At 54.1% G+C, this 13995-nt stretch overlaps 5 protein-coding genes across 5 annotated transcripts; all 5 read right to left on the reverse strand.

Moving 5' to 3' along the window:
- Positions 1–159: 159 nt before the first annotated feature.
- Positions 160–2209, reverse strand: V2A60_006496 (transcription factor domain-containing protein; the record flags this gene model as incomplete). The annotated part of the gene is made up of 3 exons (XM_083257790.1): positions 160–1018; positions 1071–1508; positions 1557–2209. The coding sequence occupies 3 exons, from the start codon at positions 2207–2209 to the stop codon at positions 160–162; spliced, it is 1950 nt and encodes a 649-aa protein (XP_083113916.1).
- An 882-nt stretch (positions 2210–3091) lies between these two features.
- V2A60_006497 (chaperonin 10-like protein) lies at positions 3092–4361 on the reverse strand (the record flags this gene model as incomplete). Its single annotated transcript, XM_083257791.1, has 2 exons — positions 3092–3965; positions 4090–4361. The coding sequence occupies 2 exons, from the start codon at positions 4359–4361 to the stop codon at positions 3092–3094; spliced, it is 1146 nt and encodes a 381-aa protein (XP_083113917.1).
- A 1104-nt stretch (positions 4362–5465) lies between these two features.
- Positions 5466–7373, reverse strand: V2A60_006498 (Sodium/hydrogen exchanger family-domain-containing protein; the record flags this gene model as incomplete). The annotated part of the gene is made up of 2 exons (XM_083257792.1): positions 5466–7006; positions 7229–7373. The coding sequence occupies 2 exons, from the start codon at positions 7371–7373 to the stop codon at positions 5466–5468; spliced, it is 1686 nt and encodes a 561-aa protein (XP_083113918.1).
- A 1920-nt stretch (positions 7374–9293) lies between these two features.
- Positions 9294–10383, reverse strand: V2A60_006499 (RNA-DNA hybrid ribonuclease; the record flags this gene model as incomplete). The annotated part of the gene is made up of 2 exons (XM_083257793.1): positions 9294–10117; positions 10227–10383. The coding sequence occupies 2 exons, from the start codon at positions 10381–10383 to the stop codon at positions 9294–9296; spliced, it is 981 nt and encodes a 326-aa protein (XP_083113919.1).
- A 1044-nt stretch (positions 10384–11427) lies between these two features.
- V2A60_006500 (cytidine deaminase-like protein) lies at positions 11428–12784 on the reverse strand (the record flags this gene model as incomplete). Its single annotated transcript, XM_083257794.1, has 2 exons — positions 11428–12460; positions 12519–12784. The coding sequence occupies 2 exons, from the start codon at positions 12782–12784 to the stop codon at positions 11428–11430; spliced, it is 1299 nt and encodes a 432-aa protein (XP_083113920.1).
- Between the last annotated feature and the right edge of the window lie 1211 nt (positions 12785–13995).

The following is a 13995-nucleotide window of genomic DNA, read 5'->3' on the forward strand; positions in this document are numbered from 1 at the left end:
TTCAAAAGTCGAATTCTCTCCAACACTTGAAGAGAGCTTCAAAGGTTTTATATTAGAGCGGTCGATATTCCCGGATACCCAGAATGATTGCCCGCCCAGCAGTTTACCGCGGGAAACTCCCCTCGGAGAGCTCGACGCAGGCGGCGCTGGTCTGGACCGTTACCAAGCATTCTGTAGCGGGTCCCATAAGCCAGGAAAAAGTTGGTCTAGAGTTAAATCATCTGGCATGATAAAGTCTTGAAGTTCAAGCATATCACCCACGTCATGATTCTCTGGCCCGACACTGGTAAGCACCTTGTCGATGATGTCGCCGTGTTGTGCCAAGCACACATCGCCCATGTCCCAGCCACAGCTTTCTTTGTGAAGTCGCAGAATGTCGATCAACTCCCTAGCCAGCTGAAAAGACGAACTTTGCACAAGGCTTGTCGGAGAGCTCTGAGTTTCTAGCGCGTGGCGAAGTAAGAAGTTGACCGTGGTCGGGTATACAAAGGCACCCACCGACATCCAAAAGTCACTCAGTTGCTTAGAGTGCAAGTTTTTAGTAAAGTTCAGCACCTCTTCTGCTACTTGCAGACCCTGAAAATAGTCTGTGACATCTCGCTGTTCAGGGGGTCCTGATCTTTTTGTCGAGGCCTCCGGTTGTATTCTCTGTAGAAGCAGTTTCATGCTTAGATATGCCAAGCGAAGATTGCAGGCCCCTGGTGCGTCTAAATCTGTGCCTAGAACAACGACTCCCCGAGCTACTCCTACCAGGGAATCTGCCCACTCGTGGAATGCCGACTCGATTTGAGGCGTGCTCCTTCTCTTGTGCTCCTGGATGTTATGTTCCTGAATATTGTAGATGTGTTCCAGCGAGATATCGAGAACTTTGGTCAATCCAACCAGAGCAATGAAGATGGATGCCGCTCGTAATGTCTTCCCCTTGGAATTGGCTGGGCACAAATACTGTACTGTTGGGGATGGCACATCTTGCTGTGATTGTGTTATACGTGGTGGTGTCCCATGAGCCAGGCTGGACCTTTTCAATGATTAATCCCGGGCACTATTCCTGGAAGGGGGGGTCAACGTACCATTTGTCCTGCACAAATAGTGCCCACCAGATATTGATTCTCAAGTGTTTCTCCGACTCGGGTATATTCCACCCCAGCGGATTGTAATTCAGTCCTAGTGAGTGTGCAATAGAGACCGCCGAGCTTAGCAGCACGCCGTTTCCGATCAGGGAAGTCGCCGGGCGGCCGCCAACATTGAGTAGAATAGCGGCAATGATGGAAACACCAGGCGATAAATGCAGTTCGGAATACAATGCTTCATTGGCAAGGTTCCAGATAAATCTGCCATCAGGCCAGGATCGATCAGCTATCAGAGTTGAGTTTCCGCAATACACTGCCATGTGGGCATAGAGGCATGCAAGCAACGAGGGCGATATCTTTTCTCTGTTCTCTTGAAGCTGGCGCCGAAAAGAATCTTCGTCCAGAAGTGGCATACAGCTGTTTATTCTGTGAAAGTATCTTCGATACGTCAGCGTTGCCCATTAATCGTACGTTCTTTCGCCTTACTCGTCGATGATTTGATCCAACTTGGGCTCAAGTAGCTTTTCAATAATCTCTAGTTTCTCTGCCGACGGACTACGATGAGCCGCCTTGCCCAGCGGCCGCTTCTGAATGCTGGTAAATAAGACTGGCTTAGATCTGTCCGTTGAGCCGGGCAAAAAGACTCGAGTGACTCTAGGGGCACCCGGAACACCGGCGAGATAGTCTGTGAGCACCCGACTGTCGTCTGTCGCAGCTGGGCCTACGATGTGGAGGTTTAGGTTTTCGTCATCTGCGGTATTGAGACCCCGAGGCTCTTGCGAATCTTTTGGAGGCTGATGCGGTTGCGGTGACCCCACTGCCTGTGTTCCATGGGCCGCTTCTGCGCTGGTTCGTCGTCGTGAGCTGCGAGTGAGGGTGGTTCGAGTCTGCCCTGCAGTGGTCCCAACGAGATTTCTACTACGCTGGCTCGTGCCGAGGCGTCGGCTAGCAGAACTCGGCGCCAATTTTGATGACCGCGGCGAGTCTGGAAAGTGGCAATTTGACTTGTGCAGTTTGCACATTAGACAAGCCAAGGAATCGGCCTCGGTCTGGCATCGCGATTTTCGACGCCGACAGGGAATGCAAGCCGGGTGAAGATGCGACCGGTACGGCCGGTCAATGGCCGCATGAGACTCCATGGCGGCGACCAGAAGAATTTGCTCCAAGTCGCAATGCAATGATCAGATGTCAATGCATTAACAATTGATGGCAGAATGCATGGATAGTTTGCCGCGGGGAAACTGAGTGAAGCGTTTATATGGGTCATCCATCTCTTAGCTGATTCATTCGTAGGGCGCAACTATTGTTAAGAGGGTTCTATTGTAATCATATTACGCTGCAGAAATGAATAGACAAGCTATGTGAAGATTCTCTACTGCAGGATTGATTCAATGTGTAAATCTCGAGCTTTTAGAAAATTCATGTCATGGGTACCATGGCTTCTGTTGAGGCACAGGTACCGTTAGCCCGTGCGCACGTATAAGATAGCATCTGCGAGCAGAGTCGATGGCTTCTAGCGACTGGCAGTATTTAAAACGACGATTCGCTGCTTTGCGCTACCTGAAATTCATAAGTGGAATATTTCTGCTGCTGCTCGTGATACCAGCATTATGTCTGGTAGCTAGTCGGCCTAAGAGACATTCAATCAAGAACTTCTTCATGGAGAAAGCTCTGGACAGCCTCTTTCAGCAGCACTGTATCATGTTTTCGTCATCTATCTAACCGAACATGATTGTACGAGCGCAACACACTATTCGCTTTTGGCTCACAAGGGCAGTCTAGTGGGCAATACACTGTCTCGTACGAAAGAAATGGTGTATGAAGTGAATCATCCAAAAGCTACAGCAAGTCCGATAGTGCTTGCCTGGCAGCTCATGCTACCGGCTCCAGCTGCCGAGCATACAAGAGTACGTGTGCAATCAGTCAGTTGGAAGAATGGTGAAACTAAAAAGGAAATGCAGATATTCGAGTTCAAACGGGATCCCTTTCTCCGTTCATCTCGAGACAATGCACAAGCAAGCTCACAGAGTATACACCAGTTTCGTGCCCGAGACCCTGCCCTGGCGAAGATCCTCGAGGCCGACCAGCACGCCCTCCAGCCCTTGCCCTCCTCTGTTCGCCGTCTCCCGGATGGGCCGCAGCTTCTTGTCCTCGAGCAGCTTCTCGCTGCGCTCCCAGAACGCGGCCGCAAAGGCCGCGTCCTCGGGCGAGGCCGGGAACACGTTGGCGCCGCGCGCAAACGACTCCCCAAACGCCGTGTACCCGAGCTGGAAGCGGGCCTCGACCATGGGGTTCCTGTCCGCGAGGAGGTCGGCCGGCGTGAGGGGGGCCACCGTGGCGTAGAGGCCCTTCTTCTTGGCGCTCAGGGCGCGGGCGGCCAGGTCCTGAAAGTGCTCGCTGGGCGAGCAGTCCCAGGCCAGCGTGAGGTCGTCCTCGTCCTCCTCGCCGCCCCTGCCGCCGCCGTCGCCGCCACCGACGGCCTCCCGAATCTTCTGCACCAGCGCCTCGACCGGCTCGTGGTAGTCGAGGAGCACGTCGGCGCCGAGCGACCGCAGGTAGTCAAAGTTGTGCGGCGAGGCGGTGGCCACGACGCGCAGCCCCGAGAGCTTGGCGTACTGGATGCCCAGCACGCCGGTCGCGGTGCTGCCGCCGCCAATCAGGATCGTCTGCCGCTGCGGCCCCCCGGCCTCCGCCGCCGGCTCGGACGCGGACGCGGACGCGGACGCCACCGGCGGCAGCGGCAGGCCCAGGAGCTGGTACAAGGCCTGCCCGCAGGTGGTGACGCCCACGCCCAGAGTGGCAGCCTGCTCGAAGCTGAGGTGGTCCGGGATCCTGGCCACCACGTGTTCCTTGGTGATGGTGTAATGCCCAAACGCGCCGTGCTCGGCGTCCTTGCTATTATTCCGCCAGTCCAGGTTAGCAACGTTTGACTTGGTTTTTCTTTTGACGACGTTGGGCCATGTCGATTATACATCCTCCCCTCGCGCGGGGAAGTGGGAGGGGGGGGGGCTGTACGTACGCTCCAAACGCTACGCCGCACACTCTATCTCCTTGCTGGAAGCCTCTATTCGCGCCAGGTCCGACTTCCTCCACGACGCCGGCGAAATCGACGCCCGGACGTGTTCCGGCGGCAAAGCCGGACGGGTCGTGGATAGCCTTCCAGTCCGTCGGGTTGAGCGCGACGGCCCTGGTCTTGATGAGGAGATAGCCTGGTGGCGGCTTCTGTCTAGCCACAGGCTGGATTTCGAGCTTACCGGCGCCCACGCAAATGATGGCTTTTGAATCGGCCATTGGGTTTCGAGTTCAGAGCAGAAAACCTCGGTATGTTTTCAAAAGAAAAAAAAGGACTTTGAAAACAACTGATTGAAACTAGATTGCATAGATATGTCTCTATTTTCTTACAAATCTCCTATGGCGTGATGCTGAGTTAAGCTGTAGGTAGATGCGGGGTCGAACCTGTCCTACTAGACTGCCTACCTACCTACACTGCTGCCGGTTACTAAGAGCAAGTCAGAGAATGGCTTATTACTCGAGGAAATGGGGTATAGGTCAATGACGCCGACCTAATCAGCACCCTACTGTTTGCTTGGATTGCAGTTGGCGAGGCTGACAAGTTCAGCCAATGGGGTTCGACGGAGACTATCAATCGGAGAAGCCTCGTCGCTATTTAGTATGCAAACGCTCCGAGCCTTGGGCTCTCTTTTTTTCAAATTGGAAACTTGAGTGCATAGGCTACTAGACTGACAGAAAAATGGCACATCCATCCATTCCGTCTAGCAAGAGGCTTATTTCGATGTCAGAGCATCCGCGGCCCAATATGGTTGCCGTTTAGCGAAAACGGAGAGGGCATGGCATATACGTAGCCAAATTTTGTCTTTGTATGGTCAGTAGCTCACCGAGTCAAGTATTCTAGCCTGGCATATCTAGATACATGCCTAGATAGGAGGGACATCAACAATATAAAACCAAGTTTTTGCCACGCACTCTCGGCCACGAGACTGGAAACGCCGAATTACGGGCCAGCTGTTGAGAATCGCGTTTGATTATAGTCTAAATCCATCTTTTTCGATCCTGTCTCATCTCTAAATAACAACCAGCCAGGAAAAAATCACATGCTATGCCTATCGCTATGCATCGCAATAGAGAAAAAACCTAAGCACCACAAATCATCTACACCACTTCTTTTCCAGTACTGTAATGCCGAGGGAATCAACTTGGGATTGGAGGAGCGCAGTCGACTTGATCGCCAGGGCCATTCCAGACCAACAGCGAGCAAAGGCATGAAAGCAACTTCCACTGTCTACCTCTCTCAACTACACAACGATCAACCACCCCACCCATATCCCCCGACCAAGTCTTTTGCACATTGAATCATGTTGCGCTTTCAAAAAGTCCCTACACAGAGGAAGAAGCTTCATCTGGGAAGCGAATTTCGCGCTTCGGCGAGGGCTTGCGCTCAATGACCATACCCTGCGGCAGATTTCGCTCCGAGCCGGACTCCATGTCCCTCTGTCGTCCGCGCACAGAGTGTACCCGTGACGTGCTGCCCGTCACACCGCTATCACGGCCTGTCTGGCCTTGGTCATCCTTACCGCTGGGGATGCGACGCCCGAACCCGGGCAGAACCTGCCTCTCGCTGGGGCCCGAGTCGCTGACGTCGCCGCTGAGGGCGCGGCTGAGGGTTCGCGGAGCCAGATAGCCTAGCTTCCCGAGGGGGATAGAGAGGCCGTGTACGACGACGCTGGCGACGACCATGAACCAGACCACGACGGTAACTGTGTCTCGCAGGTGCTTGACGTCGTCTCGGGGGACGCCATCGTCGTCGCTCAAATGCCTGTCAATAAATTCGGTGGTGATGAAGAGGTAGAAAATGGCAGACACGCCAATGGGGCCAAAAAAGCCAACAAAGATGGCGTTGCGGTGGCTGTCAATCTGATGGATCCAGTGATGCATGCCGTATATCCATGGGAGACGGCGCAGCAGCAGAATGAGAAGACCAAGCGGGATGACGCGAGAGAGCGTAGTAAAGTCATTGTGCGCAATGAGATCCCAGGGAATGACGGCACCATACCACAGGAAGATTGAGACGTTGAGCAGCATATCGACGGTGGGCTGGAGCGAGTCATCCTTGGTCTCTTGTCGGAACCAATCGTCCCACGTAAACGCGTTGCCAGCGACGAAACAAGCCAGGACGTCATCGGTACCAATGAGGCCGCAGGTGCCGAGAACAAAGAGACCGAGCGAAATGGCGAAAACGAGGAAGCTCTCGCGGTCAACCCAGCCGCGGTCTTCCGCCCAGTGGAGCAGGTACTGGGCGAGCAGCCCAACGACGGCACCATAGGCGATGCTCATGAGGATGACATAGGCCCACGTCAGCGCGAACCAGAGCCCAAAGGCCTGGCCAGCGCCACCAGCGGCGGGGTCAGCGCCAGCGCCAATGTACTTGATGAGGTAGAGCGCAAAGAACAGCCATGGGTAGCCGAGGCCGTCATTGGTGCCCGACTCGGCGACGATGAGGTCCTGCAGCTCCTTGGGAATGTTCTTGTCCGCAAACTTGCCCTTGACGATAACGGCGGACAGGACGGGGTCGGTGGGCGTGACACAGGCGCCGACAGCCAGGGCGTGGAGGAAGCTGGGCGTGCCGAGCAGACCCCAGACGAGCAGGCTGGTGGCCAGCCACATCATGGCCATGCCGGGGCCCACGAGAAGGAGCACCGACTTGGCCTCGAGCCACATGTACTTGCTGCGCAGCTGGACGCCGGCGAGGACCAGCTGGACGGCCAGGACCAGCCGGGAGAAATCGAGAGTGATGGCGTCGATGTTGGCCTCGCACTGGCTGGCGGAGAGATTGTTCTGGGGACAGCCGGCGTACTCATGAGGGCGGATGAATTGGGCACCTTTGGGGCCAAAGGCGACACCGATGACCATGGAAATCACTGTAGACTCATGTTAGATTGTCAGTTTCTCTGTTACTCTCTTCTTCTTTGTGCCTCGTTTTTTTTTTCATTGGCTTTCTCTTGCGCCCCTCCTTTCTGTCCCTTGTATCGTACTCAGTATGGCTGGGCCATGTTCTTGGCGATCGGGCTCGGCAGTGGGGAGAGAGGGCCACACAAACACCACAAAATCGAGGGCGGACGAGGACCGAGATCCGAACTTACGGGCTTCCGAGAGATAAAAGTGCTCCTTGAGCAGGTACGAAACCAAGCCAAAGAGCGAAATGAAGCCACCGAGCAAGGCGGTGGCAACATTAAAGTTGGTCGAGGCAACGGGCGCGGCCCAGATGGGAAAGATGTTTCTCGCCATGGTGCGGAATAAGCGTTTGCCGGTGGCCCGCGATGGTTCGAACTACCGGGCGGGCCAAGCCTGGTTGCTCCCACTCGTAGCGACGAGGTCGTACCCAAGATTCCTCGAATAGAGGAGAGAAGGACGAAAGGGGTTCCGAATGACGGTGTTTCAGACCGCCCACGAGCTACTGTTAGCAACGCTGAGCGGGAGCAACGAGGACAAGGATGGGAGTTGACGGAATCTGGCTAATCATGTCGCGGTGCCGAGCGCCCAGCATAGGGTGCGGTCAGAGATGAAGGCAGAGTCAAAGGACTGCGGCCCGAAGAGGGGAAGGAAGAGGGTCCAGCAGCGGGTTTATTGGGAGAGAAAAGAGCAAATGCAACGAGGAGAGAGGGTCGTGGCAAGGGGTGTTTGTAGTTTTTTTTTTTTTGTTCCTTTGCTCGTGATGCGTGCAGGAGAGTTGCAGATGCAGGGGACAAAACAGGGCGGATGCAAAAGCGATGCGGCTGACTACTTACCTACCCTACCTTTGCCTATCCAGGCCAGAGGCAGAGAACTAACTAGTTAGTGGGCCGCTACGAGCAAGAAGAATGAATTGAACTCGTCATCATCACGCGCCGGTTCGGCTCCCGAGCTAATCTAGCTCATCTACTTAGACCGGAGTCTCCATTTTGTTGTATTCTGAAGTGAGACCTTGTCTACGCTGAAAGCCGATTATTCCCACAGAGCACAGAGCAGGGCTGATTAGAAGACATGCAGCTCTAGCACCCCGCAGTCAAACGTACTGGTAGCTGCTACGGAGTACAGTGCTACTACATAGGTACATACCTACGCGGAACTCCAATCGCGCGAGGCTTGAAGAGTCTTGGCCGCTAATGGCCCTTTTTTTTTTGCAGCATTTTTTTTTCTCGATTGTATGTCTCTTACACTTGTCATTGTGACATGAGACCCGGAGGCGAGGACGCTGCTGGCCACGATGAATTTACCCACCATGCTCGACAAGCCGCCGGCAGGGGGGGAAATGCAGGAACACGATGCCCAAATTACGCATCCCGTCTGCACAAACAAGCCCAACCTCGCAGCATGGCATGAGGGTGTGAGCGTAATCAACAGCCCGCGCGCAGTCATACCACTGTCCACCTTTTTCTTTCCTTCTTTTTTTTTTTCTTTGTGCAATAACTCCCCTTGCTTATAGTACGGCGCCCGCCTCCTGTTTGAATCTCGGCATGCCGGGTGTCTTCCGCTTCGCGTTCCCGGGTGTCCACTGCCCATGCACCGCATTGGCGCGCCATTCGAGTGGTTTCCGCCTCTTTCTATGCGTCATCTTTGTCTTTGCCTCCTCCTTCTTCTTCTTCATTTTCCTTCCTCTTCGCAAGATTTCCCTACAAGAGCGTCTTGAATAGGCTGCTTCGTCATCTGCGCCGTTACTCCAACACCTGACAAAACGGCACGTACAACTCATTCTCTCTCTCGCTCATGATATTGCACGCATATTTATATTTTTCTTTCGTTACTGTCCTAACCAGCTCTTGTAATCAACACCGACGGGGAACAAGAAACCAAAATACAAAAACAAAACCAGGACTAAAATGTTCAACATCATGTCCAAAACAACAGAGCCGGTTTTCACTCATACTGTGTGCACGCGGTAGCTGCTCTTCTCAAATCCATGCAGGCACCAGTTTGCCTTCACGCGCATTTACCGCGAACAAAACGATTCCTCATCAAGAACTCTCAGTTCATGAATCGGGGGAGAGAAAAGAGTCCAAATACCAATACATTGAAAAAGCCTTCCTCCCTCCCCATTTCGCACTGTCCTAGCGTGTGCCTTTATTTTTGACGCAGTCACCCCCCTCCCACCTCCATCATCTCAACTTCACAGCCGCCTTACCCCCTCATCATCCACATCAACGGCCGACTTGTTTCCTTTTTTGCTTTCTACATCTTCGCGCCTCGCACAGCCAAGGCATCCGCCGCCTGATTTCCTCTGTCGGCGGCGTGGCCCTTGACCCACTCAAACTGCGTCGCGCCGCCGGCCCTGCCACGCTCCTCCATCTTGGACAGAACCGCCCGGATAATGTCCTGGTTCTTGACGGGCTCGCCCGTGGCCGTCAGCCAGCCCTTCTTCTTCCAGCTGGCCGCCCACTGCGTCACGCAGTTGATCGAGTACTGGCTGTCGCTCACAATCTTGACAGTCTTGGCCACCGGGCATACCTGCAGCGCCCGAAGCATTGCCATCAGCTCCGCCCGCTGGTTCGTCTGTGGCTCACCCTCGAGCCGCTCCGAGATGTTGCGCTCGTCACCCGCCCCGAAGAAGACGCCGACGCCCGCCCGCGCCCCGGCTTTACCGTTGGCCAGGCTGCTGCCGTCTGTGTAAACCCTGATGAGATCTTCGGGTACTTGTGGGAATGCCAGTGGCGGCGGCACCCTCGTCGTCTTTGTGGGCTTCTTCACTTGCGTTGGTATGTCGATCTTTGTGCTGCTGGCCGATGTGGCTGCTGGCCTCTCCCCAAGCGCCATGACGGCTTCCATGCTTCCATATTCTCGGATATAGTCGACTGCTTCGGCACGACTGTTGAATCGCTTGTATTTGGGTCCCTTGACGCCCTTGATGGCTTCTGCCGCATCATCCCACTCGCTGAAGATGCCCGTTGGGTTACCCACCGCCACGGCGTAAAACTTGGCGGGTCCTTCTGACACGGTCGCAACCTTTTTACCAGCCGCAAACGCTTCCGCGTCGGACCTTGAAATGAATGATCGAACTGTAAAACGCCCCAACGTCCATCATGTTAGTTACAGCCCGAACCCGAAAAAAATGTGAGATCCAGCGGCAAATGTAAAAGAGGGAAAGAGAAGAATAGTACGACATACACAGTGCGCCTTTAAATCCTGCCGTCTGCTGCGCGCACTCGGAATAGGTTGTGTAGACGCCGGGTCTAAAGCCGACTTGCACAGCGTAAAATTTTTGTACATTGTCCGTCTTTCGTTTCTTGGACGCGCTCGGCGAGGCCACGGAGGAGGCCGCCATGGCCGACGACGGCGCTACTCGCTTCCTGTTCATCATGGACGGCGGGAACGCGAGCGGCGAGGGGTGTGGTAGGCTCGCAATCGTGGTGGTGATGGCTCGTCGTCCGATGATCGCGACGAGAGCGGAGGGAGAAGGGCTCAAATGGAGTGTCTTCGAACTTCGATGCCTCGCGCAGGGAAGCGGTGGCAAGACGTATCGTGATAGGCAATAGGCGCGGCCAAGGGAGGCGGTTTGCATTGATCGCCGCTCTGGGGGGGGGGGGAGGGAGAGGAAGCCAACGCCTGACAGAGTGATGCTGATAACGGGGAAAATAGCAAAATGGCTTCACTATGCCATTGTTCTTGAAACGAGGGTGGGCAAGCGATCGTGTTTTTTTCCCGTGATGTGGCGGCGTAGTCGTCAAAGGCGCGCGCGACTGCTCCAAGGGCAGAAATTGTTCAATCCAAAGGTCGACAGTTTGTGTGTGGGGTGTTGGACTATTTGGAAACGCGAAAGCTCTGGTATGGGCCTGCCTTGACTAGAGTGGCGGTAGCCCGAGGCGCCCCGCGCTACAGGAGGCCCCCCCCCCCCCCCCTTCTTGGCTTGCCAATAGGTACTGGATGCCATTTCGCTCTCATCTCTACCCGGTAGTTGGCGTCTTCGGCTCTTCAATTTTCGATATAGGTTACTGCGATCACGGGTAGCGCTCCCAAATATGCGGGTTGCGATAGTGTAACATGGTGTTTTGTCATTATAATTTACAAGTCTCGTAGCTCCAGCAATTCTCAATGTTCGCTCCGAGATACTGTCACTCCCAAGCTTCAATAGTGAGCACCTTGCACGGCTGAAGCTGTAGGTCCATGCCATGTCCGCCGTCCCAGAGTCTTGTAACATCGCTCGACCCAACACGGGCGATATCTTTCCGAAGCTGCAACATGTAAAAATGGGATAAGCAAATGCCTTTGCAGCGGTGAGCGTAGCCATAACATAATGTACGGTGCGGATAGCCGCAATATCCTTCAAGCAGAGCCAACGAGTCTGGAATTGACCCAGGAGGCGGTAATCCTAAACATGAGTGGTCGGGTCCAAAGTAACCAGGTCAAAATTAGCATCTTGCTCCAGCTCCCAGGCCAGCAAGCTCCAATTGAGCTCTCGCCTCCAGAAGAGACCCAACCCTCTTCCGCCTCCGTCAGGACGATCGTCTGAACTCAAGCCACCAGTTCTTGGCATGTGGTTGCAGAATACCACTTTGCCCATTCTGGCGTGAAGGATGGCCATCGAACATGCCACACACGGTTCATGGGTCATGTAAAGCTCCAGCCCATGGCACAAATAACCATCTTTATTCGGGTGTTCCTGCAGGAAACACTTCGTTTCGGCCTCCAGAATCGGTCCATCGTGGAAAGCGTCAAATTCGAGTACGGGTAGGTCGAGTGTCAGATCGATTGCCCTCCTCTCATGGCGGACAAGCTTTTGCGCCACCATGCTGATAACGCGGAGGACACAGTGTGCCATGGGGTTGCCGACATCTCCTAGCAGAGGATCTTGGCGCCAGCGCGCATCACCTGCCACGGCAACAAGTTGGACGCCATTCTCGTCTCTTTGCACAACGACGGCTCCTATAGCTTCGCCCATCCCACTACGTTTGGCGTCGTCTGCCACGCGCTGGGCCAACGTCATCCACATGGTCGCGTCGTCCTTGATTTCATCAGTACCTCTGGCCACTATGCTAGGGTGCGGTCCCAAGGGGTTGTTCTTGCGATACACCGTTGGCCAGAACTGTGAGGACCACATGGCAGCCTGAATTTGTGAGGTCGGCGCCACAAGTGGGACTGGGACGGTAGAAACCCAGATATCGACCTCGTCGAGGAGACTGACGCCGGATAGTGTCTGTACCAGCTCTTCTTCTGTGATATCTGAGGCTTCACAGCACATAATGTAGAGCCACATTGATTTTGCAAAGTGGACAAGACGACCTTCGGGGGTCTCGTTCATGAACTTGGTCTTGAGATGGGCAGGCAAGTCCGCAGGCTTTGCGCATCCTCGCAGATGGGGTAGGGGATTAGCGCTACCACTTGGCCGCATAAGGCGCAATGCACTGGAATCATGGTTAACTCTTGGACCGCAGAGCTATGGATTCAGTAGGAGTAACTCACGCAAGAACATCAGCAGCTGCCTTTGCCGGAACTCGGGTGATGAAGGCCGAGACAATGGTGTGGTCTTGTCGAACTTCTTGTGTAGTTTTGAGAGGTATAAGAACGCCGCTCTTGGATTGCAAGGACTTGATATCATCAATCAAGGGGTTCGGCAAAACGCCACCGGTGAATTTGCATGCTGGTAGGCCAGCCACCGAGGCATCATGGTCGAGATCTTGGTCCATGCCCTCTCCGTTCATGTCAAAGGTCGTTTTTGACGGATCCATAATGCTACGGAGTGTTCAGAAGTGTTCAGAAGCACCACTGCGATAGCCCGGGAAAACTTTGAATTCTCGACGGCGATGCAGCTGATGATGGGTGTTCTTTGATTGGGCAAGTATCGTTTCGACTTGGGTACCCTCGGTCTGCGTGAGCGATCTGGGGGAGAGGGGGTGATGTTTTTATAGCACCCTTGGCTCCTTTCCGTTGCCGGCCTCCCAGTTCGTTTTGCTGCAGCTGCGGCTGTGGCATCCGGGAAAACAATAGTGTAACTGGAAGGAGTGCTCCTGATGGAACCGGACGCTCTACCGATACTCCTCTGGCTGCTGTCCGAGCAACGAATACTGTGCTTTTTCGTAGCCGGACCCCAGGATCTCAGATCGAGAGAGGCGAATGAGGTGATGCAGGAGGGACAATTGGTGCGTGTGTTTGCGTCTGCAAGAGATACGACCTGTTGTGCTACAAACAGAATTTTTTTTGCAGGCAGGCAGGCAGGTGCGCGACAGCAATGCAAGATGAGGTAACAGCACCACCGCAGCTTATGAAATACTCTGACCTCAGGACTCTTTCCCCTTCGTTGCGATGCCCGACTGGCAGAAAGCAGACAAGGACTAGTGTCTCCCGTGATTGTTCATGAACCAAAGCTCTGGTATTTTCGATGTTGAAGACTTTTTGTGGAGCTAGCAACGAGCCATGATACCGGCAATCTACAGGCTTGTAAGTCACCGCCACAGCCATCAGCGAAAGGAGCGATGGAAGCGGTCTGCGGTCTGCACGAATATATTTCGCATCACTCAGGACATCGCTTCGACTGATTGAATCTGGTCAACCATCATATTGGTTGGGGCCCTGAGCTGCCAAGTGTATGCTACAAATCCAGCTACCCTATACAGTAGGATGGTGCTGTAAAAAAGTATATCAACCGCCACAATTCCTTATTGAGACTATCAACATGGAGAGGAAGAAGTGGTATTGGCAGTTCGCTCCAGACGTCAGTTTTTTCTTTTTTTCTTTTTTCTCACTTTCCAAAGTAACGCTTCTCCCAGGATGGGTGTCGGCCCGGAGCCATCAACTGTAGAAGCCAAGACCTCGAAATTTGCCACTGAGTGACACGAAGCAGGGCATCCAGCTTAAGGACTGAGAAGAAGAGAAATGGAGAACAACATAAATAAAGAAACAAGGAGAAGCAGGCCCGAAAAGTCAAAGTATAAAATGGGAG

The sequence above is a fragment of the Cordyceps javanica genome, chromosome 4 (genome assembly GCF_051103115.1).
Source record: "Cordyceps javanica chromosome 4, complete sequence".
NCBI classification, from domain to species: domain Eukaryota; kingdom Fungi; phylum Ascomycota; class Sordariomycetes; order Hypocreales; family Cordycipitaceae; genus Cordyceps; species Cordyceps javanica.